Source organism: Podarcis liolepis (assembly GCF_965112155.1).
Source record: "Podarcis liolepis genome assembly, chromosome: 3".
Lineage (NCBI taxonomy): Eukaryota > Metazoa > Chordata > Lepidosauria > Squamata > Lacertidae > Podarcis > Podarcis liolepis.
The window spans coordinates 124,015,001-124,041,373 of record NC_139557.1 but is presented as its reverse complement, the minus strand read 5'-3'; the positions used below and the strand labels follow the sequence as shown (position 1 = coordinate 124,041,373).

General features: G+C 48.2%; 1 protein-coding gene across 1 annotated transcript; it reads left to right on the top strand.

The window, feature by feature from the left end:
- PBK (PDZ binding kinase) lies at positions 1–22,564 on the top strand. Its single transcript, XM_083494755.1, has 8 exons — positions 1–115; positions 1,907–1,978; positions 3,633–3,729; positions 5,645–5,787; positions 7,515–7,684; positions 19,801–19,930; positions 20,130–20,300; positions 21,934–22,564. Exons 2-8 carry the CDS (start codon positions 1,921–1,923, stop codon positions 22,137–22,139), a joined length of 975 nt encoding a protein of 324 aa, XP_083350881.1. The 5' UTR covers positions 1–115; positions 1,907–1,920; the 3' UTR covers positions 22,140–22,564.
- The last annotated feature ends 3,809 nt before the right edge of the window (positions 22,565–26,373 follow it).

Here is a 26,373-nt window from a genome sequence, read left to right as displayed (position 1 = left end):
CGCCCCCGCCACGCCCCTTCCTGAACCTCGCCGGCCACCGTCGCCGCCTCTCGCTCCCGCCAAGATTCAAACGGAGGCAGCTGCGCAGGGACTGGGCGGTGTCCGGCTCTCCCAGGTGGGGGGAAGAGCGAAGGAGGCGCGGGGGGGGGCGGGGGTCGCAGAGGGAGGGGGCGTCGGGCGACACCCCCCCCTTCAAAACGCACCAACAAATAAAGGAAGGGAAGGGAGGAAAAGCGACCCCAGGACGTCGCCCCCCAAGTTCCCAAGGAAGGGGGTGTGATGATGGGGGGGTCCTTGGATTGTGCAGGGCCTTGGGGGGCTCGCAAGCCCTGTCCCCCCAGCTCCTGCCCTAACTGTCCCCCCCAGCTCCTCCCCTAACTGTCCCCCCATCCTCCCCTAATTGCCCCCAGCTCCTCCCCTAACTGTCCCCCCATCCTCCCCTAATTGCCCCCAGATCCTCCCGTCCCCCCAGATCCTCCCCTGTCCCCCCATCCTCCCCTAACTGTCCCCCCAGGTCCTCCCCTAACTGCCCCCCAGATCCTCCCCTAACTGCCCCCCCAGATCCTCTCCTAACTGTCCCCCCCATCCTCCCAAACCTCCCCCGCAGCTTTTTATTTTGGGGGTTGCAAAGGACCCTGGCTGGGGGGGGCAGTTCATTTAGGGATTTCCTCCCAGCCCCCATGGAAATTAGAAACCTAGAAGAGGTGCCCTCCCCGGGACGTGGCACTTCAGGGGGGGGTTCGTAGGATTGGGGGGTCATGGTGGTCATGTATGGGGAAGTGGGGTGCAGTGGGTTTGCACGAGCCCCAGTCCCTACCATATAAAGGTAAAGGGACCCCTGACCATTAGGTTTCAAAGCAGAGGTTGGGTGGCCATCTGTCATGGATGCTTCAGCTGAGATTCCTGCATTGCAGGGGGTTGGACTAGATGCCCCTTAGGGGTCCCTTCCAACTCTACAATCACAACCTGACTTGTGGGAAAATAGCTGTGCTAACCCCACATAAAGATAAAGGGACCCCTGACCATTAGGTCCAGTCGTGACCGACTCTGGGGTTGCGGCGCTCATCTCGCTTTATCGGCCGAGGGAGCCGGCGTACAGCTTCCGGGTCATGTGGCCAGCATGACTAAGCCGCTTCTGGCGAACCAGAGCAGCGCACGGAAACGCCGTTTACCTTCCCGCCAGAGCGGTACCTATTTATCTACTTGCACTTTGACGTGCTTTTGAACTGCTAGGTTGGCAGGAGCTGGGACCGAGCAACGGGAGCTCACCTCGTCATGGGGAATCGAACCGCTGACCTTCCGATCGGCAAGTCCTAGGCTCTGTGGTTTAACCCACAGCGCCACCCACATCCCGTAGCTGTCAACTTATCCCTTTTCTTGCGAGGAATACTATTCGGAATAAGGGAACTTCCCTTTAAAAAAGGGGAACGTTGACGGCTATGGTCCCTACACACCCACATCCCGAATGCTCCCAAAACTCCTCACCACCATCACTTTTAATTTTTATGATCGAAAGTTGTTTAAAACTGCTTTTAATGTGGGGTTTTAAGTGCCCTAACCCATCTTGGGAACAGATAGGTAGCCGTGTTGGTCTGCCATGGTCAAAATAAAAAAAATTCCTTCCAGTAGCACCTTAAAGACCAACTAAGTTAGTTCTTGGTATGAGCTTTCGTGTGCATGCACACTTCTTCAGATACCAGATAGATATATGCTATCTGAAGAAGTGTGCATGCACACGAAAGCTCATACCAAGAACTAACTTAGTTGGTCTTTAAGGTGCTACTGGAAGGAATTTTTTTTATTTGCCATCTTGGGAACTTAGGGGTGAATGGTGGGTAGATAATGGCGATGATAACTGGGGGGAAAGCAATTGGGACCGTAATAACTCTTCTCTCTCTCCCAACAGAATAATTCTCAGCCATGGATGTGGAAACTGCTTTCAAGACCCCTAGCAAGCCACCTGGGGGGAAGAGATCAGGTGAGGCTATGCTTTGTCAATGTGTGTTAGGGACACACATTGTCCCTAACACACAGGCAAAATTGGGTGCTCATTTGAACTATAAATGCTTCCCTCTATAATAAATAACAAGAGGAAAGATTAAAAAAACTTTTTTATTAAAAGATGATCCAAAAAGAACTCCCTTAAGAGAATCAAGTCTTTTTGTCTGAAGACAGTCTTTAAAAGAATCTTTAAACATCTTTATAGATGTTTTCCTCTGTGTTAGAGATGGGGAATCTGTGGCCCAGAATCTCTGAGCACTGGCCAAATAATAATAATAATAATAATAATAATAATAATAATAATAATAATAATAATAATAATAATAATAATAATTTATTATTTATACTCTTCCCATCTGGCTGGGTTTCCCCAGCCACTCTGGGCAGCTTCCAACTGAATATTAAAAACATTACAGCACCAGACATTTAAAACCTCTCTAAACAGGGCTGCCTTCAGTTTTTTTAAAAAGTAAAATAGTTGTTTATTGCCTTGACATCTGGTGGGAGGGCGTTCCACAGGGCGGGTGCCACCACCGAGAAGGCCCTCTGTCTGGTTCCCTGTAACCTCACTTCTCACAGGGAGGGAACCGCCAGAAGGCCATCAGAGCTGGACCTCAGTGTCTGGGCAGAACAACGGGGGTGAAGACGCTCCTTCAGGTATACAGGACCGAGGCCGTTGGCTTGGATTCATGGGCATCCAACCACATCTTGAGGGCCACAGAGCCCCCATCCCTGCTGTAGCTAAATCTCCCTGGCAGAAGCAGATGAGAGGTTTTTGTTTTGCTGCTACTGCTATTCTCCAGGGCAATGAGTGAATGGTCTCTAAATATTGGGACTACAGGTCCCATCATGCCTCACCATTGGCCATAGTGGGTGGGGCAGGTGGAGGCTGAAGTGGAGACCGTCTGAGGGGACAAGTTTGGGGAAAGCTGGTTGGGAGGATTCAAATGGAGTCTTGCCATACCCTGCTCTGTTTGAAAAACTTGTAGCAGGAGGGGGTTTGCCATCCTTAAGAAGGGGAAGAAATCTCAGGTGTGTTACTCTTCCGCTGTATATGGAAAACACATGGGGTGGCGATTTTCTATTTCAAAAATTTTGTTTTGTTTTGTTTTCACAACATTATAAACAAACAAACACATAAGACAAACAAACATAAATCATAGCCTTATTAAAAATTACACTTATTCACATTGTTAAGTGACTTCCTCACATCCCCTTGGTTGAATTTCATTGCATATCCTTTTAACGGTTTTCCAAATCACAGTTCTTATAAAATTTAACTTAAACATTATCACCCTTAAATCTTCACATTATGAAATTATACATATTAATTCATCACTTGACATAAATAAAATCCTAAGCCAATTAAGTATCTGCAAGCTGTTTTCAGTTAATTTAACTTAACATATTTAACTAAGTAATCATTAAATTTAATCCACTCTTCCTGATACTCCTCCTCTTTCTGGTCGCGGACTCTTCCGGTTAGGTCGGCTAGCTCCGAAAAATCCATCATCTTCATCTGCCATTCTTCTATTGTTGGTAATTCTTGGGTTTTCTACTTTTTACATGGGGTGGCAATCTTTCTTGCATGTCTAATAACAAAAGCAACATCTCTGTTTTTGCAAATACAGGGCAGAGTGGCTCTTCACCCTCAATAGCTATTCCGGCCTCTCCCTTCATGCAGAAGCTTGGCTATGGAACTGGAGTCAATGTTTATCTTATGAAAAGGTAAGTTGTCTTAAAGGATGGTGGGGACTTCAAGCAGCAAGATTGATATTGCCAAGTGGAGTGGATTTATGCTGCTGGGGGCTGGGAAAGAATATGTATTTATTAAATGTGTTATCTTGCCCCTTCCTCCCTAAGGAGCCCAGGGCACATTGGAGTTAAAATCTCAAAATAAAACAAGTGCAATTAAAAAAATAAAACAATTGCTTCTAGAAACAGATACTCTCAAGGGTAGTACCCGTATTTTTCGCTCCATAACACGCACCCGACCATAACACACACGTAGTTTTTAGAGGAGGAGGAAAACAAGAAAAAATATATTCTAAACGAAACAGTGGATGTATGATTTTTGTGGTTCATGCTGTGGCCACAGACATATGTGATTTGACAGTGAGTTTGGGGTAGCCCAAATCAAAAATCCTGAGGATCCATGTGGATCGATGCTTTGTAACCACGTTTTTGCACCACTGTGGCCCCAGGCAACAGTGGGTACGTGATTTTTTTGGTGCAAGATGTAGCCATGGACATGCTATGTGATCTGATGGTGAATCTGGGGTGAGCCAGTGCAAAAATCCTGAGGATCCATGTGGATCTGTGCTTTGTAACCACGTTTTAAGTGGGGAGGGAAGGAAAAGCACTCAAGGGACAAGGAGCACGCGTGGGGTGGGTGGAGAAGGATGCTGCTAATAATGAAGAAGAGGGGTATAAGGAGAGAAGGCTCCTCTCCTCTCCCGCTTTGCTCCTTTAAAGCAAGCAGGCTCTGCTTTTCTTCCTCCTCCCCACTCATCCCCGGCTTAATGAGCTGAAAAACTTTGCTGCTATGTAGCGAGCTGAGTGGGGGGGAGAGAGGGACAGAGAGCCTGCTTGCTTTAAAGGAACCAACCGGACAGGAGCCACTTACACTCATGTAAGCGGCTCCTCTCCTCTCCCGCTTTGCTCCTTTAAAGAAGCAGGCTCTCTGTCCCTCTCTCCTCCCCACTCAGTGGCTCCTCTCCCGCTTTGCTGTTTCAAAACGAGCCACGGAGGAGGGAAGGAAGGGGAACCATGGATCCTCTGCTCACGACTGCAGCAGATCCCCCCGCCATCCGTAGGCATTCCCTCCATAACACGCACAGACATTTCCCCTTACTTTCTAGGAGGAAAAAAGTGAGTGTTATGGTGCAAAAAATACGGTAATTTAAAGGCTGCCAGGAATATTTGGTTTAGTAAAGCACCTGCCAGATTTGGGGTAGAGAAGGTGGTCTCCCCTGGGTCAATATGCCTATCTGGGTGAGCTGTCTTTCCCTGTGGCTCAGATGGTGGAAACACTTAACTGCTGTGCAGGCTAATTCATATGGCGCCTCCTGGTGGTTCTTAATATGTACTTACAATGTACTTGCAATCTGGATTGACTGAGGATCTGAAAGGATTTCTGGACTGAGGGTGTATTTAGAGACATACTATAGTAATATTAATTCTGGATTTGTCAGCGCGCCTGATCTAGGGTTGGGGTAAGAGAAATATGCGCCGTTTCCTCCTAAATGTCATAATAATATGGCCTCTGATTAAAACTGATTCAACGTCGGCCGTCCTCAGAGTAGGAAGAAAACACGTTACTGTGGTCCAAGAAATCTGGTTTGCCCAGATCCCTTTCTCTGATTTCCATAGTCAAAATAAAAAAATTCCTTCCAGTAGCACCTTAAAGACCAACTAAGTTAGTTCTTGGTATGAGCTTTCGTGTGCATGCACACTTCTTCAGATACACATACTTCTTCGTGTACTACTGTGTATCTGAAGAAGTGTGCATGCACACGAAAGCTCATACCAAGAACTAACTTAGTTGGTCTTTAAGGTGCTACTGGAAGGAATTTTTTTATTTTGACTATGGCAGACCAACACGGCTACCTATCTGTATCTGATTTCCATAGTTTGTTTCCAGGTCTCCCAAAGGTATCTCTTGCTCTCCCTGGGCTGTGAAGAAGATCAATCTCAAATGTGACGCCAGCCGCAGAAGTACATATCAGCAAAGGCTGAATGAAGAAGCCAAGATTCTAAAAACCCTTCAGCACCCAAACATTGTGGGTAAGCTTTGAATGGGGGAAAATGGGGGGTCCTCATTCAGACCTATTAGCCAGAGGTGGGTTTTCCCAGGCTGATATTTGCCTATGTGCAGACATGCCGGAGCCTGCAGCCTCATATGGGCCAGCCATAACTGGCATTAAAGAGTACAGTCCACTGTTCTGTCCCATGGGAATGTAGCAGTGGGCAGGGTTGGCAGTTGTAGACCAGCTGCGGACTGCCAGGCTATGGCATGTTGAAGAAGCCTGCATTTAAGCCCATGAGGACAGGGCCGGCTCTGTTGCTGCCAATGGGATTAAATTATTCAGGGGTGTCCAAACAGCTTTTGTTCCCTAGCTGTAAAATGTGAATAGGGAACCTGCCTCAACTAGTGGCTGGGAATTGCAAAGCACCCTACCAACTTGCCGGTCTATTGAAGTGATCTTTGGATGCTCTTCCACGTTCTCTGCCATGAGTTAAGATGGGTGATGAGCTGAGAGCCTTCTTGATGGTGGTGCCCCGTTTTTCTCCCTAGGGAGGCATAAAGGTAAAGGGACCCCTGACCATTTGGTCCAGTCGTGGCCGACTCTGGGGTTGCGGCGCTCATCTCGCTTTATTGGCCGAGGGAGCCGGCATACAGCTTCCAGGTCATGTGGCCAGCATGACTAAGCCGCTTCTGGCGAACCAGAGCAGCGCACGGAAATGCCGTTTACCTTCCCGCCAGAGCGGTACCTATTTATCTACTTGCACTTTGTGCTTTTGAACTGCTAGGTTGGCAGGAGCAGGGACCGAGCAACAGGAGCTCACCCCGTTGCGGGGATTCGAACCGCCGACCTTCTGATCGGCAAGTCCTAGGCTCTGTGGTTTAACCCACAGCGGCACCCGCATCCTAGCGCCACCCGCATCCTAGGGAGGCATATGTAGTTGCAAAATTTTTATCATTATTATTTTATTTTATTTTATCCTTATTTTTATCCAAGGTGTACTTTTAATACCATTACAGTTGTACCTAGGTTCTCAAATGCCTTGGTACTTGTACGTTTTGGCTCCTGAATGCTGAAAACCTGGAAGTAAGTATTCCAGTTTTGAAGCGTTCTTTGGAATGCGGACATCCAACGTGACTTCCGCAGCTTCCGATTGAGTGCAGGAAGCTCCTGCAGCCAATTGGAAGCTGTGCCTTGGTTTTCGAACGTTTTTGGAAGTCAAACAGACTTCCGGAATGGATTACATTCGAGAACCAAGGTACGACTGTATTATAAATATGTGTTATCTTTTATCTTGTTTTGAAATAGCGATAGAAGCTTCATCAATAAAATAGGAATACTTGAACATGGGGGAAATTATCTCATTATACATGACTAAGCCATTTTTCACCTTCTCACCCCTTGCCTTTTCCTGCAAGACCTATTGCAGTCGTTAAGAGTCGTCAACAGGCTCATCTCAGCTATCTGCCAATCACCCATTCCCACCACCCTTCTGAGTAATACCCCTCCCCACCTTCTCACTATATAGAAGGATCTGGCAACTTCTGTTTCAGTGTATCTGAAGAAGTGTGCATGCACATGAAAGCTCATACCAAGAACTAACTTAGTTGGTCTTTAAGGTGCTACTGGAAGGAATTTTTTTATTTTGACTATGGGGGAAATTGTGTAACAAGGATAAAACCTGGGAATAACTGCAATGTGGGCTGGTATTAAATGGAGATAGCTTTTCTGGCCCATAAACAAATGGCTGTGCGCTTGTCTTTGAAGGCTACCGTGCGTTTGCCGAAGCTAAAGATGGGAGCATGTGCCTGGCCATGGAATACGGGGGAGAAAAGTCTCTCAATGACCTAATTGAAGAAAGGAACACGAAACATCTGGGGCCCTTTCCAGCTGCCACCATCCTGAAAGTTGCCTTGCACATGGCAAGGGGCCTGAAGGTAGGTCTGGGGAGGCTGGCGTGTGATGCTGTAGCGACGGGAGAGTCATTGGTCTCGAGAAAACTAGCTTGGCTAAAAGGCTTCTCTGGTTCTGAAGCAAAGGGAAGAGTCTCTCTCAGAGGGAAGTGACTGTCTGAGGTTGGAGTGCCAGGGATAAGAGGTCCCAAGGGACCGCGGGAAACAAATAAAAGGTCCAGTTCACAGTGGGAGCAACAAGCTGTGAAGGGGGCAAACGGAATTGGACTGGGCGAGACGGGTTGGAAAGCCCCTTAGAATGCAGCGTGGTGATGTCAGATGCTGATGGTGGTTGCTTGTGAGTAACCAGGCAGGACTCCAACCTGTCTTTTACAGGTTTTATTGCGCAAACTACCATATTTTTTGCTCTATAAGACTCACTTTTTCCCTCCTAAAAAGTAAGGGGAAATGTGTGTGCGTCCTATGGAGCGAATGCAGGCTGCGCAGCTGTCAGGGGTTTAGGAGCAGAGGCAAGGGCAAGGGAGGAAACAGAGAGCGAAGGGGAGGAGGCAGAAGAAAAGATGAGTGATGACGACGACCCGAGATCTCCGAGTCTTTCCAGTGAATCAGAGGATTCACAGAAAGGAGCACCAGTGGCCAGGGCAAGGGGGGAGTCTAGGGGGGCACCCCAGGAAGATAGAGCCAGAGGGGACTCAGAGGAGAGCAGTTGGAAATCGGGACCAGCGTCACCGCCAGAGAGCAGGGAAGAGGAAGGGAGCCAGGGGGCAAGCGCTGGCAGCTCATCACAGGAGGGAGGGCACGAGTCAGGAGTGGCCACACCTCCATCGGGGAGCGAAGAAACGGTTAAGCGGAAAGTGGAAGGTTGGGCGCGCGCGCCAAGTTCAAATGCAGAGGAAGGCGGCGCAGTAAGCAGCCCGGAAAGGGAGCCAGGTCCTAAAGCCCGGCGCAAGGAGACAGGAGGGTCCGGGGGGTCAGCGTCAGAAGAATCCCGGAAGGAAGAGACCCCGGGGGGTAGAGGGACCCAGAGGAGGACAGTCAGGCGGAAAAGGTGGAGCCGGGCTAGGATATTAAGTTGGTGCACACGGGGCGGAGACTCAGACGGAGCTTCGCCGATCTAGCTACTAGACGTAGAGTTGCACGCAGCAGCGTGAGAATGGAAACTGTAACTCAATAAAGACTTTTACTTAATGATCGCTGGCTAGCGTGATCCTCTGTGAGCTAGGATCTTCAAGCAGCTCTGACAGTAAGCTCCGTCTCACAATTGTGGGCATCTGCAGCCTCGAGGAGGGGAGAGAAGCAGGTGCCTACCAGCGAGCTCACGAACGGCAGCCGACATGACGGCTGAGCAGCAGATAGCGGAACTCAGAGAAGCAGTGTCACAACTGAATGCAGCGGCTCTCGCATCCAGGAAGAGAGAGGAGGAGGCAGCTGCCGCCTGCAGGGATCTCCAGGTCAGGTTAGACGTGCTGACAAAGCAGACACCCAGGCAGGAGGGAATTGGGTTGGCGAGACGAACAGGCGGTCTGGTCTCTCACTTCGATGGGAACCTGCAACAGTATCCCAACTTTAGAGCAGACGTACTGTGCGCACTGCAACTGCTGAATAAAGACTTTAGAGATGAGCAAGAGAAAGTGGGATTCATCATGTCCCATTTGCATGGGGATGCTAAAGCATGGCTGCGCAATTTATGGAGAGATAAGGATCCGGCGCTCCAAAATGCGGATGCCTTTATTAAAGCGATGGATGGGTGTTTTTTATCAAGCATTGACGTGGATCTTGCCCGGAAGGAGGTGCATGGACTAAGGCAAGGGAGGGCCAGCGTGAGGCAGTACCATGCCCGCTTTTTCGCTTTGGTCAGTGCCCTGGAATGGGACAGAGATTCGGCCCCTGTAAGAGACCTCTTTTGGGAGGGGCTGCACAGCTCGATTAAAGATGAGATCGCGAGGGGGGAGAGACCCCGGACCACCCAGGAGGTCGTTCAGAGGGCACTGGCAGTGGGGGTGCGGCTGGAAGAACGTCCGTGGAGCAGGGACGAAGGGCGTGGAGGGCGCGAACCAGCCAGGGGCTCCTCCTTCCTTCCCAGAGAAGCAGCGCGTGCGCAATCCACGCCTCCGCCAGGAGGAGGAGCGGAACCTATGGAGGTTGGAGGTGCAAGGGCTCAGTCAGCAACCAGAGCCCTAGCACCGGCAGCAGTGAAAGCGAAGCCTCCTAGAGGGAACAGGAAGTGTTACGTCTGTGAGGAGCCAGGGCATATGGCGAAAGAGTGTCCCCAGAGGCTCCACAAGCTCACTGCAGCCTCAGCAATGGTGACTGCAGCAACGCAGCAAGGAGGACCACAGCAGGGAAACGACGCAGTCTGGCTGGAGGAAGAGGCCCTGGGGCCCAGCCAGACGTGTTAGTGACGCAGTCCCCAGAGATTTTACAGCCCGTGAACCCCCTCCCGCCCAAACCAGTAGTGAGGCTCACCGCATCTCTCCAGCTGCCCAATGGAATCACCATGGACGTGCCAATAACCGTTGACTCGGGCAGCAATGCGGACTTTATAGGGCAGGACTTTGTCGACAAACACGCTATACAGTTGCGGCCGGCCACACTGCCCCTGCAGGGTGTCACGGTGGATGGCAGGGAGCTGCTCGGGGGGCAAGTGGTGAAGCAGACGCCACCGATGGCGATGCGACTTGGGAATCACAAAGAAATCATCAGCTTCAATGTCACTCAACTATCGGATACGCCCATTGTATTGGGAATGAGTTGCCTGGACAAGCACAGCCCAACGCTGGCTTGGTACCAGAGGCAGCTGATCTTCGGCTCTTCCTTTTGTGCTGAACACTGCATCGTGCCCCGGCAGGAAGGAGAGGAAGAGGAGTCACAGCTGCTGCTAGGCACGCTGCAAGCGATTCCCCACAAGTACGCAGAATTTTTGGAAGTTTTCTGCGAGAAGGAGGCAGACAGGCTACCCCCTCACAGACCATATGACTGCAAAATTGACCTGCTGCCGGGGGCGGCGCTGCCTAAAGGGAAACTGTATTCCATGTCAGAGGACGAACTGCAAGAACTCAAAGAGTTCATAGATCATAATTTGGAGCGCGGTTTCATCCGAGAGTCCAAGGCAGCGGGGGGCAGTCCTGTATTCTTTGTTAAAAAGCGGGACACGCCCCAAAAAAGACTGGTAGTGGACTATCGCATTTTAAACAATGGGACCAAGCCATCGGACTTCCCCATGCCCCGAATCGACGACCTCCTGGCGAAGGTGCGGAAGGGAAAAGTGTTCACCAAGTTAGACCTGCGAGGGGCGTACAACCTCATTCGCATGCGGGAGGGAGATGAGTGGAAGACGGCCATGTTCACGCCACTGGGTACCTACGAATATAGAGTTATGCCTTTTGGATTGCAAAATGGCTCCCACGTTTTTCAAGTTTTCATGCATCACGTGTTGGCGGGACTTCTCTACAAGACGTGCGTCTGTTTCTTAAATGACATCCTGATCTTTTCGGAATCGCAGCAGGAGCATGACGGACACGTCAAGGAAGTGCTGAGCAGGCTAAAGCAACATAGGCTCTACGCCAAGCTGGAGAAGTGCCAATTTGACGTGACGGAGGTGGATTTTCTGGGCTACAAGCTGTCTGACAAGGGGCTCGCCATGGACAGCGCCAAGGTTCGAGCGGTATTGGATTGGAAGAGTCCACGCAACCGGAAGGAGGTCCAACGGTTTGTCGGCTTTGCGAACTTCTATCGCAAGTTTATCAAGGGCTTCGCTATGCAGACAGCGGCCATCACAGACACGCTTAGCTCCAAGAAAAAGAAGTTCGTTTGGACAGAGCAGGCGGAGCAGTCCTTTCAGGCACTCAAACGTCTCTTCGCGTCGGAAGAGCAGCTGCTTCATGTCAACCCCAGCAGGCCGATGAGGGTGGAGACAGACGCCTCGGACAGAGCCGTGGGGGCGGTCCTGCTGCAGAAGGACCCGCAGGGGGTGTGGCGACCGGGAGCGTTTTACTCCAGGAAGCTCAGCAAGTTCTTTGCGAACTTCGACTTCCGCATAGAGTATGTCCCGGGGGACACTAACATCATGGCGGACGCTCTCTCCCGTAAGCCACAGCATCTGGAGGACGCAACGCCAGCGGCCGCCATGCACATCTTCGCACCAACAGTGTGGGCGTGCGCCGCGGCAACCGTGGACCTGGAGGCGGTGCGACGAGCGTTGCAGGATGACTCCTTCGCGCAAACAAAGATGGCAGAGGTGCAAAGGGGCAAGGCAGCGGCCGACGGTTTCCAGCTACGAGATGGATTGCTCATCCGTAAAGGGGCCATATACGTGCCGGGAGACGACCTTCGCGCCAAGGTGCTGCAGCAGCTGCACGACGCGCCCACTGCCGGGCACTTTGGCAAGGAGAAGACGGTGGAATTAGTAGCCAGGGATTTCTGGTGGCCTGGAATGAGAGGGGAGGTCGCAGACTACGTGGCGAGGTGTGACACCTGCCAGAGGGCCAAGCCAGTGCACAGACCACCGGCCGGACTGTTGGAACCGCTGCAAACTCCGGTCGAACCTTGGGAAAGGGTGGCCCTGGACTTTGTCACGGATCTGCCCAGCTCGAGGGGCAAGACGGCAGTGCTGGTGGTGGTGGACCTGTTTTCCAAGATGGCACATTTCATTCCGTGTGCTAAGGTGGCCACGGCGGAGCAAACCGCCAAACTGTTCATAGACCACGTGTTCAAGGTTCACGGTCTGCCACGGTCTATTCTGTCCGACCGGGGGCGGCAGTTCATCTCGAATTTCTGGCAGAAGCTGATGGGCTTCCTGAACGTCAAGATCAACCTGGCGTCGGCGAGACACCCGCAGACCAACGGGCAAGCGGAGCGGGTCAATGCCATCATGCAGCAGTACCTGAGATGTTATGCAAATCAACAGCCTGCGACGTGGGTGGATTACCTGCCGCTGGCCGAGTTCGCCTACAACAACACGAAGCACGTGTCCACGGGGGTCACGCCGTTCTTCGCCAACAACGGGAGGCACCCCAGAACCTTCCCGGGACTGGAAAGAATGGGGGAGGGGGAGCCGCAGACAGCAGATGCGTTCGCGTCGGAGCTGCAGGAAGTCCACGATCAGCTGAGGCGCCACCTGGAGCTGGCCAAGCACGCATACAAGGTACAAGTGGACAAACACAGAAGGGTTGGTGAAGAGCTCCACGTGGGAGACTGGGTCTGGTTAGCAGCCCACGCAGTGCCTGCCAGGTCGTTGGCCAAGAAGAAACTAGGGCATAAACAACTGGGGCCCTACCAAGTTGAAGAGCAGGTCAACCCGGTAGCTTTCAGACTGGCACTTCCGGAGGGTTCCAGAATGCATCCGGTGTTCCACAGATCGGTGCTCACTCCCTACAAGGCACCGCACAGGTTCCAGGAACCCGGAACGGCGCCGAGTCCGGTCAGAGACAGAACAGGGCACGCGGGAGTGGCACAGAAGGAGCGCATCAACGAAGTCACGGAGATTTTGGACTCCAGATGGGGGGAAGAGGGGGTAGAATACTTTCTCGCCAAGGAGGGCACCCCGGCCAGTGCGAACAGCTGGGTGCCGGGCTACGCCTTGGACGAACCTCTGCTCAAAGACGAGTTTCATGCCCTCTTCCCACATAGACCTATGCCAGCAGACTTTTTCGACGACTGGCTTTTCACGCCCACGCTTTCGGCCAGCACGTTCCGGGGGTTCGACTCGGACGAAGACCCGACACGAGACGTCCGTTCCCCGGAGGGGTCACCCTCGGGATCTGCATCAGAACCCTCGTATTGGTGGGACGATAGACCAGAGGAGCAGTTCCGCAGAAAGTGGCTGGAATGCCCAGGACGAGCAACGCCGCCAGGAGGAAGTGAGGGAGAGACGGACATGGACGTTTTCGGGGACGACCCTGGTTTCGAGCACGGCGGCACAGAGATGGAAGCGGAGGTGACCGTCGTCAACGAGAGCAGGGAGGAAGACCCGGGAGACTTCAGATGGAGGCCCGCCACGGGAAGCGAACGATATCCGACGTTCGTCCCTTTGCAACAGCAGCACCCAGCTCCAGCACCGGAAGGAGGGGAGGGGGGAATGGGGGGCTTCGAGGGGGGGATGGATGTCAGGGGTTTAGGAGCAGAGGCAAGGGCAAGGGAGGAAACAGAGAGCGAAGGGGAGGAGGCAGAAGAAAAGATGAGTGATGACGACGACCCGAGATCTCCGAGTCTTTCCAGTGAATCAGAGGATTCACAGAAAGGAGCACCAGTGGCCAGGGCAAGGGGGGAGTCTAGGGGGGCACCCCAGGAAGATAGAGCCAGAGGGGACTCAGAGGAGAGCAGTTGGAAATCGGGACCAGCGTCACCGCCAGAGAGCAGGGAAGAGGAAGGGAGCCAGGGGGCAAGCGCTGGCAGCTCATCACAGGAGGGAGGGCACGAGTCAGGAGTGGCCACACCTCCATCGGGGAGCGAAGAAACGGTTAAGCGGAAAGTGGAAGGTTGGGCGCGCGCGCCAAGTTCAAATGCAGAGGAAGGCGGCGCAGTAAGCAGCCCGGAAAGGGAGCCAGGTCCTAAAGCCCGGCGCAAGGAGACAGGAGGGTCCGGGGGGTCAGCGTCAGAAGAATCCCGGAAGGAAGAGACCCCGGGGGGTAGAGGGACCCAGAGGAGGACAGTCAGGCGGAAAAGGTGGAGCCGGGCTAGGATATTAAGTTGGTGCACACGGGGCGGAGACTCAGACGGAGCTTCGCCGATCTAGCTACTAGACGTAGAGTTGCACGCAGCAGCGTGAGAATGGAAACTGTAACTCAATAAAGACTTTTACTTAATGATCGCTGGCTAGCGTGATCCTCTGTGAGCTAGGATCTTCAAGCAGCTCTGACAGCAGCTATCCCAGAAGCCAGAACAGCAAGAGGAATTGCTGCTTTCGCTGCGCAGCGATCCCTCTTGCTGTTCTGGCTTCTGAGATTCAGAATATTTTTTTTCTTGTTTTCCTCCTCCAAAAACTAGGTGTGTCTTGTAGTCTGGTGCGTCCTATAGAGCGAAAAATATGGTATTTACAGTGCAGATCTACCAAGTTCATGTCTGTCTCAGTCTCTTGCAGAATCCGGGAGTGGCCCCTTCCGGCTTCTCCCCCAACATAAGAACTTTGGCACCCTAAGCCTCCTCCTCCCTTCCTTGCGTTTCACCCCTCTGCGCAAGCTGGGCGACGGAAGTGGCGTGCATCCCTCCTGGCCAGCCTGGTGAGGTGGGGCGCTGGGGCTCTCAGCAGCATCCTCAAGCCCTTTCCTCGCTTGCCTGGCCCCTTCCCTCTCTTCTCCACTGGAGGCGTGGCTTTCCCCACCGCAGGAAGAGGAACAGCTCCTCAGGAGTTTTGGAGGCTCTTTGTACCCCTGCCTCCCTCCCCTGTTCCGACGGCAGTCCCCTGACAGGTGATATAATGTCCACTGCTGCAAGGCTGGTGGTCTGTTGCACAGTCAATTAGTTTCAGCAGTAATAACTTATGCATAGCACATGGAAGCAATGTGGCCCCTATTTACAAAGAGCGGCAAGGAACCAGGGCAGGAATTTCAGGAGGACAGTTGAGTAGGGATGACTTGACAGAAGGAGAGGGATTTGGCAGAGGTGTCCTGAGGAAGTCATTGGGGGGGGGGGTTTACAGTTAGCTAGGTGAGTTATCTGGCTTGTCACTTTATGTTGGTCACATGCCTTTTTAACATTTCTGTCTCTTGGCAATGCTGGCACCATCGCAAGCTGCTTTAACTCACTGAAATCACTTACTGAGGCTATTCGTCTCCTTTGAAGGTACCACATTGCAGGATTTCAAATTGGGGTGCCTACCAACATCTACATTGCTTAAAGATCAGGCCATTCCAAGATGTGTGGGTCCAAGGATCCTTTTTTTTTTTTATAAAATTTTTATTGGTTTTACAACATTTTTAAGAAAAACAAACAAACACTAAAAAAGACAAACATACACGTATAATTTCAAACATATTTTCATAAACCTCTTTTCTTGGACTTCCCCATACCCCCCCTCTCTGCATCCCAATGTCCATAATTCAACTAGCAACTCCCAATTGTTACTTTCCAATCTCTATCATCTTAGTCCTCTTTTATAGTCTAACCTTATATCCCTGTACCCTTTTGCTTCTGGAAACCACAACATTTTAGCATTCATTAAGTTTATAGTAGTCCTTAAGGTAGCTTTTAAATTTTTTCCACTCCTCTTCCACCGTCTCTTTTCGTTGGTCACGGATTCTGCCTGTCATCTCGGCCAATGTCATATAGTCCATCACTTTCATCTGCCATTCTTCCACAGTGGGTAAATCTTGTGTCTTCCAATACTTTGCGATGAGTATTCTTGCTGCTGTTGTGGCATACATAAAAAAAGTTCTATCTTTCTTTGTCACCAATTGGCCGACAATGCCCAAGAGAAAGGCCTCTGGTTTTTTAGGAAAGGTACATTTAAGTACCTTTTTCATTTCATTGTAGATCATTTCCCAGAAGGCCTTAATCTTCGGGCATGTCCACCAAAGGTGATAAAAGGTACCTTCAGTCTCTTTACACTTCCAACATTTATTGTCGGGCAAATGATAGATTTTTGCCAGCTTGACTGGGGTCATGTACCACCTGTATACCATTTTCATAATGTTTTCCTTTAAGGCATTACATGCCGTAAATTTAATACCGGTGTTCCATAACCATTCCCAGTCAGCTGACATAATGTTGTGTCCAACATCCTGAGCCCACTTAATCATAGCCGATTTAACTGTTTCATCCTGTGTGTTCCATCTCAACAGCAAGTTGTACATTCTAGATAAATTCTTAGTATTGGGTTCTAACAGTTCGGTTTCTAATTTTGATTTTTCCACCTGGAAACCGATTTTCCTGTCCTGTTTAAAAAATTCCATTATTTGACGATATTGGAACCAATTTTCTACTTTGTGCTTCAATTTCTCCTGACTTTGTAGTTTGAACTTATCTCCATCCTGTTCTAAAATTTCCCAATACTTCGGCCATCCGACCTCCATATTGAGTTTCTTCACTGCTTTAGCCTCCACTGGTGAGACCCATCTAGGGGTTTTGTTTTCCAATAGATCTTTATATCTTATCCAAACATTAAACAATGCTTTTCTAACAATGTGATTTTTAAAGGCACTGTTAACTTTATCATACCAAAGATATGCATGCCAACCAAAAGCATTATTAAAACCTTCCAGATCCAAGATGTCCGTGTTCTCGAGGAGCATCCATTCTTTCAGCCAGCAAAAAGCTGCTGCCTCATAGTACAATTTTAGGTCCGGCAGGGCGAAACCCCCTCTTTCTTTAGCATCTGTCAATATCTTAAATTTAATTCGGGGCTTTTTGCCCTGCCAGACAAATTTTGAAATGTCTTTGTGCCACCTCTTAAAACATTCCATCTTGTCAAGAATCTGCAAGGTCTGAAACAAAAATAACATTCTAGGCAATACATTCATTTTGATTACTGCAATTCGGCCTAACATTGACAATTTCAAATTTGACCATATTTCTAGATCTTTTTTAATTTCTGACCAACATTTTTCATAGTTGTCCTTATACAAATTCACATTCTTAGATGTTAAGTAAACCCCTAGATATTTCACCTTCTTTACCACAGTCAAACCTGTTTCCTCTTGAAATTTCTCCTTTTCCATATCTGTTAAGTTTTTCCCTAAAACTTTGGTTTTTTGCTTGTTCAACTTAAATCCAGCTACCTGGCCAAACTGTTGTATTATTTCTAAAACCTTTTTCGTACTAGTGTTTGGCTCTTGCAAAGTCAATACTAGGTCATCTGCAAACGCTCTTAACTTATAATGTTTAGCTCCGACCTGCACACCCTTGACCTGCTGGTCATTTCTTATCATGTTCAGCAACACCTCCAGAACTGAAATAAAAAGTAATGGGGAAATTGGGCACCCCTGTCGTGTTCCTTTTTCTATCTTAAGTTCCTCAGTCACAACATTGTTTACAATCAGTTTAGCTTTTTGTTCAGAATATATTGCAGCCATACCATTCTCAAAACCCTGGCCTACCCCCATCCCATGAAGATTCTTCCTCATAAAACTCCAAGAAATATTGTCAAAGGCTTTCTCCGCGTCCACAAAAATCAATACTGCTTTAGTGTTTATATTCACCTCTAGCTTTTCCAGAATGTCTATTACATTCCTTACATTGTCTGCCAGGTGTCTTTTAGGGAGAAAACCTGCTTGGTCCTTATGAATCTTCTCCATCAAGACTCTTTTAAATCTTTTTGCCAAAATGTCTGCAAAAATTTTGTAATCCACATTAAGGAGTGATAAGGAGTGATATTGGGCGGTAGTTCTTGAGTTGGGTCTTTTCAGTCTCTGACTTTGGTATGAGTGAAATATATGCCTCTTTCCACGATTCAGGTGCCCTTTTTCCCTCAAGGATCTCATTACAAACTTCTCTTAGTGGTTGAGTCAGCCATTCCTTCAGCGATTTGTAGTATCTGGAAGTCAGTCCATCTGGTCCCGGAGATTTGCCCAGTTGCATATTCTGAATGGCAGCCTCTATCTCTTGTTCTGAGATTCTCTGGTTCAAGTCCATCTTACTTTGATGAGAGATGTTTTGTAGTCCATATTTTCCAAGGAATTTGTCTATATCTTCTTCATTTTGCGGGCCTTGAGTGTAGAGTTTTTTAAAATAACTTAAAAAGCAATTTCTAATTTCATTAGGTTTAGATATATTCTTTCCATCCACCTCTAGGCTTGTAACTGTATTTAGTTTCTGCCTTTTCTTCAGTTGCCATGCCAAAAGTTTGCCACATTTATTTGCTGATTCAAAAGTCTTTTGCTTCATTTGCTTTATCTTCCATTCAATCTCTTGGTTCATCAATTCCATATATTGTGTTTGATATAACTTGATCTCTCTTAAAATGTCCTGAGATTTTGGTTTTGTTCTTAATTTTCTCTCTCCTTCCTTTATCATTTCCAAAATCCTCTCTTTTTTCTCATTTTGTTTTTTCCTCTTTATTGAATTTTGTTGAATCAAGAATCCTCTCATAACCGCTTTACTTGCGTCCCAGATCACTCTTTTCTCCACGTCGGTCCTCAAATTTATTTCAAAATAGTCTTTTAGGGTCTTTTGGGCCTTCGTGAGAATCTCCAAGGATCCTGCGTGAATTAGGGAAGGATCCCTAGAAGCGGGGGGGCCTTGAATCTCTACTCTTTGCCTTAACAGTGCTTGGCACTTGAGGTGAAAACTTGAGAGGCATTTCCCGAAGAGAGACTTGCATGAAAGCCCACTCCTGCCTTGAAATTATCTTTCGGTTCTGATTCCCTTTGGTAGCAAGGCACTCTATTTATATTCAAAATCCTTTATTAGGCATAACACACCACTCATTAACAAACATCATATACAGACTGTAGAAAATACGGGCTCAACAAACACAATTTATCCTAGTCCTATTCTTAACTCCAAGAAATGAATCGATGTACAAAGATAATATAATACAACACAGCAACATCACCTACCATTAAAAACCACTAAGTCTCTTTATCATGGCCCATTCTTTCTTCATGGACAGCACTTAAAAATTCAGCCGCTATTAATGTAATTTGATCATCGCTGTCCGCCAGCAGGTCCTGAACAGTTGGTTGTGTAAAAATCTGTCTATTAAATTTTAGGGCCTCAAATAATTGTTTTCTGGCATAACGGCCGAAATCACAGGAAAAGAATATATGCTCTAGAGTATCGGGTTCCTGTTTTCTGCATTTACAGAGACGCTCTAATTCTGGATAGCTAAGTATCTTCCTCTGACTACCATCGAGGGAAACATGTTGAATCTGGCCAACATAAACAGCCAACACGATTCATGTTTCTTCAAATTTGTCATGTATCCCTTTTGGAAATCTCTACACAAAGGGAGATTTAAGTGGATAGGAGAGCAGGTGCTGTGCTTTGCAACCTCAAGCATGGCGAGAACACTTTTTTCTGTGAGAGTCTTTCTGATAATTTCCCATGTATCTTTGGGATCAGAGATTTCAAAGTCAGAGTGAGCCCTATCGAATCCAGTTTTCTCTTACAAATCAATGATAGATTGTAGATTGCACTATCACTCAAAAGATCGTAAAGTAGAGAATTAAAGTTGCAAGGCACTCATCCCAACCTCTGCCTTTCAGTATCTACACAACGACAAGACCTTGCTGCACGGTGACATCAAATCTTCCAATGTTGTCATTAAAGGTGACTTTGAGTCAATAAAGATCTGCGACGTGGGCGTTTCACTGCCTCTGGATGAGAATATGATGGGTATGTGTGCCATCCTTTAATGTCCTACGGCTGCTGTCTCAATGGCCAAGTCCTCTTTGCTGCATCTTCCCTTCTGCTTTCTGCCCCTGGATCTCTGTGTCTGCCTCTGCTCTGTTTTACTCCTGGCAACTGGGAGGTGTGCACCGGGTCATGAGGATGGCTCTTGATATCTTGATTTGGATTTTCTGTTTCCATGCAGTGAGTGACCCAGAAGCTCATTATATTGGCACGGAGCCCTGGAAGCCCAAGGAAGCTCTGGAGGGAGATGGCCCCATCACCGACAAGGCTGACATCTTTGCATTTGGGCTTACACTCTGGGAAATGATGACTCTCTCGATACCTCATCTTAACCTGGAGGAAGACGATGAAGGTGTGTTTGTGCTTCCTTTTGGTCCAGCTGAGTGCAGACTGGGATGTGAAACACAAGAGCAGTCAAGTACAACATTCCTAGAGTGTACATGTTTACACATGGGGAGGAATGTTTGTCCAGCCAGCAGGTCAACTTCCTGTTTCCTTCTGGGCTGGGACAGACTTCCTCTGCATGTGAGTAGAGGTGGGCGTGGCCTCACCTGTGCAGGTAAGGACAAAAGCACAGGGCAGGGCAGCCATCTACCTCTCACTACTTTCATCGAAGAAGCAACATCTACTGAGTGAAAGATGCCCTCTTGGCTCCCAGCCAAGAGAGGACAAAGGGACTATCTTCCTATAAGATAGGTTCCAAGTGTATGTTATTTCATTAAGCTTAAGTCTGCCTTCTGGGATCTGATTGTGAACAGAATGTGAGTAAACTCTTTTCATACTTTTGTAAAAGACAGTGTCGTCTCTTCTATTTTATAAGGGAATAAGGGGAAATTACCAGAATAGTTATTATAGAGGCTTTAGCGAGCCTGAGCAAACGTTGCCATTGCAAACTTAAAATAAAGGGGAATGTTTTACTCTGCTGAAATTGGGAAACTTGTTAACACAAGTTGGATAAGGATATAATCAGACAATATATCCTCTCCTGCATCCCTGAACATTCCCACACAGACTTGCTCATGAAGTTGGCTTTCTGTTGGGCCAAGCTTTCTATGGTCTTGGGGAATAGGCTCTGGCCTAGGGACTTTTGAGCATTATTTTACAGCCTAATACTTTAAAGATTTACCGTATTTTTCGCTCCATAAGAAGCACCTGACCATAAGACACACCTAGTTTTTAGAGGAGGAAAACAAGAAAAAAATATTCTGAATGAAACGGTGGATGTATGATTTTTGTAGTTCATGCTGTGGCCACAGACATATGTGATTTGACAGTGAGTTTGGGGTAGCCCAAATCAAAAATCCATAAAATCCATGTGGATCCATGCTTTGTAACCATGTTTTTGCGCCATTTTGGCCCCATGAAACAGGGGATGTGTGATTTTTTTGGTGCAGGCTGTAGCCATGGACATGCTATGTGATCTGATGGTGAATTTGGGGTGACCCAATGCAAAATTCCTGAGGATCCATGTGCTTTTACCTCCCCCCTCCCAGGCAGCCTCCTTTATCGCTAGTGTCCCTTATCTCCCTCCCGATCGCTTGCCGATCAGCTGCTCAGCGGCTTCGTTTCAACACCCCCTTCCCTCTTTCTTAAAAAAATTAAAAGCACGATCTGCTTTTTGCCCCTGGGCAGTTCGGCTCAAGGGACCACACATTCGTTCCATATGACGCACAGACATTTCCCCTTACTTTTTAGGAGGGAAAAGGTGCGTCTTATGGAGCGAAAAATACGGTAATGCAACTTTTACTCAGTTGTACTTATTTAACATTTCCAGGGGATAAGAGAAATACTTTTGTGTGTGTAAAACAGTCTGCTTGAGTTTTGCATTTTAAAAAGATCCTCAAGTGATTTAATTTTGTGCCTTTCCTAGAGCATGCTCCTTCTATCCCCTTTCCCTCCTCCTTCGATACCAGCATAGCAACCGTGAGGGCCTTTATTTCATCTGGTGACTGGCTTGCTCAGGCCTGTTTGTCATGTCTCTGTAGAGTCTTCTTTTGATGAAGATGACTTTGATGAAGACGCTTATTATGCTGCCCTTGGGACTCGGCCACCACTCAACATGGAAGAGTTGGATTCTTCCTATCAAAAGGTCATTGAGCTGTTTTCTCTCTGCACTATGGAGGAGCCGGAAAAACGCCCTGCAGCGGCACATATCGTGGATGTTTTGGAGGCGGAAGGATCCATACAATAAGTGCCTTCTTCTACTACCCTGCACTACTATGGCAGCTTCATTTTCTTTTAGAAGTTTCTTTTATTGCTTTCTGTGTAGTGTGCATACATGGGGATATGGATTTTTAGTTTCCCATAGTTTTATATTAGAACGGGGGGCTTATAACAAGGTTTCATTTCAAGCTATTTAGGCACCGACTGTAAATATTCCGTATTCCACAAAGTTGTGTCTTAAGTGACACACACACACACCGCAGCCTTGTAGTTAGTTTTTCAGTATTGTAAATATAAAGCAACTTGGTCAGGTCTTTCAATTCCCTTCCCTGCTCCTCCTCTTGTCCTGGTTTTTATTTGCGTTGTTCATTTTGATCTTGACTTGTACTTTTCTCTTATGAGTAAATATCAGAACATTTGTGGCTGTTGAAATAAAACCTTTCAAACTTGACAGTTTGGCACAAAAACTGCTTTATTTTCTTGTTTAGAAAATGCCTGTTTCCTCTGGCTGTTTGGCAGTGAGGTGATGTTCCTTGTATCTGATGTATCTGAAGAAGTGTGCATTCACACGAAAGCTCATACCAGTAACAAACTTAGTTGGTCTCTAAGGTGCTACTGGAAGGAAGTTTTTTTATTTTGGGATGTTCCTTGGTTATCTTTTGGCTTTGCACCACCCACGCACCTGCATTCTCATTCTTGTGGCTGCTGGTTTTAAACTGGGCTCTCCTGTCCGATGTAAAGTCAGGTCCCTCTGCGTTCAACTACCGTATTTTTCGCCCTATAGGATGCACCGGCCCATAGGACGCACCTAATTTTTTTTGGGGGGGGAATAAAGGGGGGGATTATTTCCCCCCCAGGCGCGGGGCTGGGGCGGGGGAAGCCCGAGCTTCCCCAGCCCCCAGAACATGCAGCTCTTCGCAAGCCGTGGGAGCCCAGCGCCGGGCTCCCACGGCTTGCGGAGAGCTGTGCGAAGCTAAGCCTGGGCGCGCTGCGCCTCCACGCTGTCCCCCGAGCTTGTGGGGCTGGCGGTGGGGCGAGCTTGTGGGGCTGAAGCCTGGAGAGCGATAGGGGTGGGTGTGCACTGACCCCTCTCGCTCTCCAGGCTTCAGCGAAAGCCTGCATTCACCCCATAGGACGCACACACATTTCCCCTTCATTTTTGGAGGGGAAAAAGTGCGTCCTATAGGGCGAAATATACGGTACTTTTTGGGCTAAGGATCTAGACAGTCTGGGTTTCATTCCCAGATGAGTCCAAACCTCCAAGGAGCTTGTTAGGTAGGAAGTTGAAATCCAGTACCTTTGTTAGTATACTCCCAGTTCTTCTTACAACATGTTTGGGGGTCAAAACTAGACAAGACAGCAGAGATGGTGGAGTTGAGGCTTAGATTTGTTAATTACTGAGGAGAAACTGGGATAAATATTGGGGTGTTCCTATTCCAGATCATTCATGTAGGGTGGGATAGAACTCTGCAATGGCAAACAAAATGGCATGACAACCATACAGGCACACAAAGTTTAGCTGTTTATATGCTGATGCCATAAGGCTCTGAGCCAAGATGGGGAAACTAAGTAGTGTTTGGTACAAAATAGTGGACATAAAAGCAGTGTGGGTTATAGAAGACGACCCCACCTCATGTACAAGATATCTGAAAGGATTCCATGTGGGGATTAGGACCATGATACTGAAGAGGGTTTCGTTTCAGAGATTCTACTCTGATAAACCCAGAGGCAGCCTCCTTCATTTGAATCTGACACAAAACCCCTACAAGAGATGATGTTCCCACATAAAAAACTTTCCTAAAATACATCATAAGCTGTTCAGTCACTCTAACAGGTGTATTTGTGATGTTAGTGTTCTATAACCTCAATGGCATTGCTCTGGCACCCACTTAAAGGAGTAATACAAGTAAGAGTTGCATTGGTGCACCAACTTCCTGAAAATTAATGAAAGGATTCCCCTGCCACTTCAGCTTGATACAGTGGTACTTCGGGTTAAGAACCTAATTCGTTCCGGAGGTCCGTTCTTAACCTGAAACTGTTCTTAACCTGAAGCAGCAGCAATTTAGCGAATGGGGCCTTCTGCTGTCGCTGTGCCGCCGGAGCACGATTTCTGTTCTTATCCTGAAGCAAAGTTCTTAACCTGAGGTACTATTTCTGGGTTAGCGGAGTCTGTAACCTGAAGCGTATGTAACCCGAGGTACCACTGTAGTTTTAAACCCTTCTGGCAAAAGTCCCATTTTCAGCAAACAGGCTGTATGCGAAGCAGAAAATTAGCTCAAGGCCATAGTGAAAGGGATAGCCAGGAAGCCTACTCTTAGGTGATAAAAGATAAATTACATAACAAAGCAAGGCCCCATTTCCAGCTTTTGTACCTCCATTTCAGTGAGATCAACTCCCCTTTCCATTTCAAGAGGCTGGAAATGGGTGTTTGCCCATTGTGAATCTTTTCCTTCTGTCATTTCAATACAAGTACAGTGGTGCCTCGCAAGACGAAAAGAATCCGTTCTGTGATTCTCTTCGCCTAGCGGTTTTTTCGTCTTGCGAAGCAAGCCCATTGACGGATTAGCGGATTAGCACTATTAGCAGCTTATCTGCTGATCGGATCAGCTGATAAGCAGCTTAGCGGCTTAGAAAAAGGGGGGGAGGGGAAAAACCCGCAGGAACTCGCAAGACATTTTCGTCTTGCGAAGCAAGCCCATAGAAAATTCGTTTTGCGAAGCACCTCCAAAACGGAAAACCCTTTCGTCTAGTGGGTTTTCCGTCTTGCGAGGCATTCGTCTTGCGGGGCACCACTGCAACTCCATTGTCTCCCAACAGATGCCACTAGTAGTATAAACAGAATGATGCACAAAAGAGCAGAGGTGGGCCTACTCCCAAGTTTGTGGGATCTAGTTTCTTTCCTGCCCCAGGACCCTGAAACTATCAACTAGAGCAGAGTGCAAGGACATGGCTGAAGAAGGCAGACACAGAATCAGAATCAGAGAACTGTACAGTTGGAAATTCTAGTTAGATTGTGGTCCAACCGCTGCAGCAGGAACCACAGGTACAACGAAGAATTACAGGCGGTGTCACTAAACACAAGCTCAGCCCAGTAATCGATGATCAATATCAGAATCAACCCTACCTCTTTTCACACAAAAATCTACACCTGGTTCTCTTCTCTATCTCTGACCCCACATTCTCTTAGCAATCTAATTGGCAAGGGAGGGAGCTTTTCAGTTCTTTTCAGCCACTGTTATTCAAGTGGAAGTCTCTCTCTCTCTCTCTCTGCCTTATAGGCTTTACAACCTGGCCACAGTGATCCATGCGACGGTCATCTCCAGGCTTGACTACTGTAATTCGCTCTACGCGGGGCTGCCCTTGAAGCTGTCCCAGAAACTCCAGCGGGTGCAGAATGCTGCAGCAAGGCTCCTCACGGGGTCTCTGCCATGGGAGCATATTCACCCAGTGCTTTTCAAGCTGCACTGGCTCCCGGTGGAGTACAGGGTCAGATTTAAGGTGCTGCTTTTGACCTTTAAAGCCCTTCACGGCCTAGGACCCTCGTACCTACGGGACCGCCTCTTCTGGTATGCCCCACGGAGAGCCTCAAGGTCCATAAATAACAACACCCTAGTGGTCCCAGGCCCGAAGGAAGTTAGATTGGCTTCAACCAGAGCCATTGCCTTTTCAACTCTGGCTCCGGCCTGGTGGAACGCTCTGCCTCACGAGACCAGGGCCCTGCAGGATCTGATTTTTTTCCACAGGGCCTGTAAGACAGAGTTGTTCCGCCTGGCCTTTGGCTTGGAGCCAATTTGATTCCCTCCCTCCCTTTCTTTTTTCTTTTCCTTCTCCTCCTGCGATGAGGCTACATTTTAATATTTTAATGTTCCATTATTTTAATGTTGTATTTTATTTTTGTTTTTAAGTTGTAATCATTCATCTTGTTCTTATTATTGCTTGTAAGCCGCTCTGAGCCCGGCCTTGGCTGGGGAGGGCGGGGTATAAATAAAAAATTATTATTATTACATTTCTGGAGCACATAGAATAGAAAAGCGTATCTGGGTATATAGAAAAGACAATAGTGTAGTAAGTTAGCTACCAATGATTTTCATTACAAGTGAAAGGATATAGGTGATTTTTGTTTTAACCCCGTTTAAACTTGTGAGGACTGCTACAAGTTCTCTTTATGGGCCAGACTTTTTGGCACCCCTATCATATTCCTAACAGACTTTGCCCACAAAGGCATACTTTTCCATCGTCTCCCAAGACAGATGGAAGCCAAC

Bases quoted from the DNA above. Each gene is read 5' to 3' on its own strand.
- PBK (XM_083494755.1), top strand. From the start codon at position 1,921: ATGGATGTGGAAACTGCTTTCAAGACCCCTAGCAAGCCACCTGGGGGG. The intron at 3,730-5,644 runs GTAAGTTGTCTT...GTTTGTTTCCAG, and splicing joins AATGTTTATCTTATGAAAAG to GTCTCCCAAAGGTATCTCTT. The intron at 7,685-19,800 runs GTAGGTCTGGGG...TCTGCCTTTCAG, and splicing joins ACATGGCAAGGGGCCTGAAG to TATCTACACAACGACAAGAC.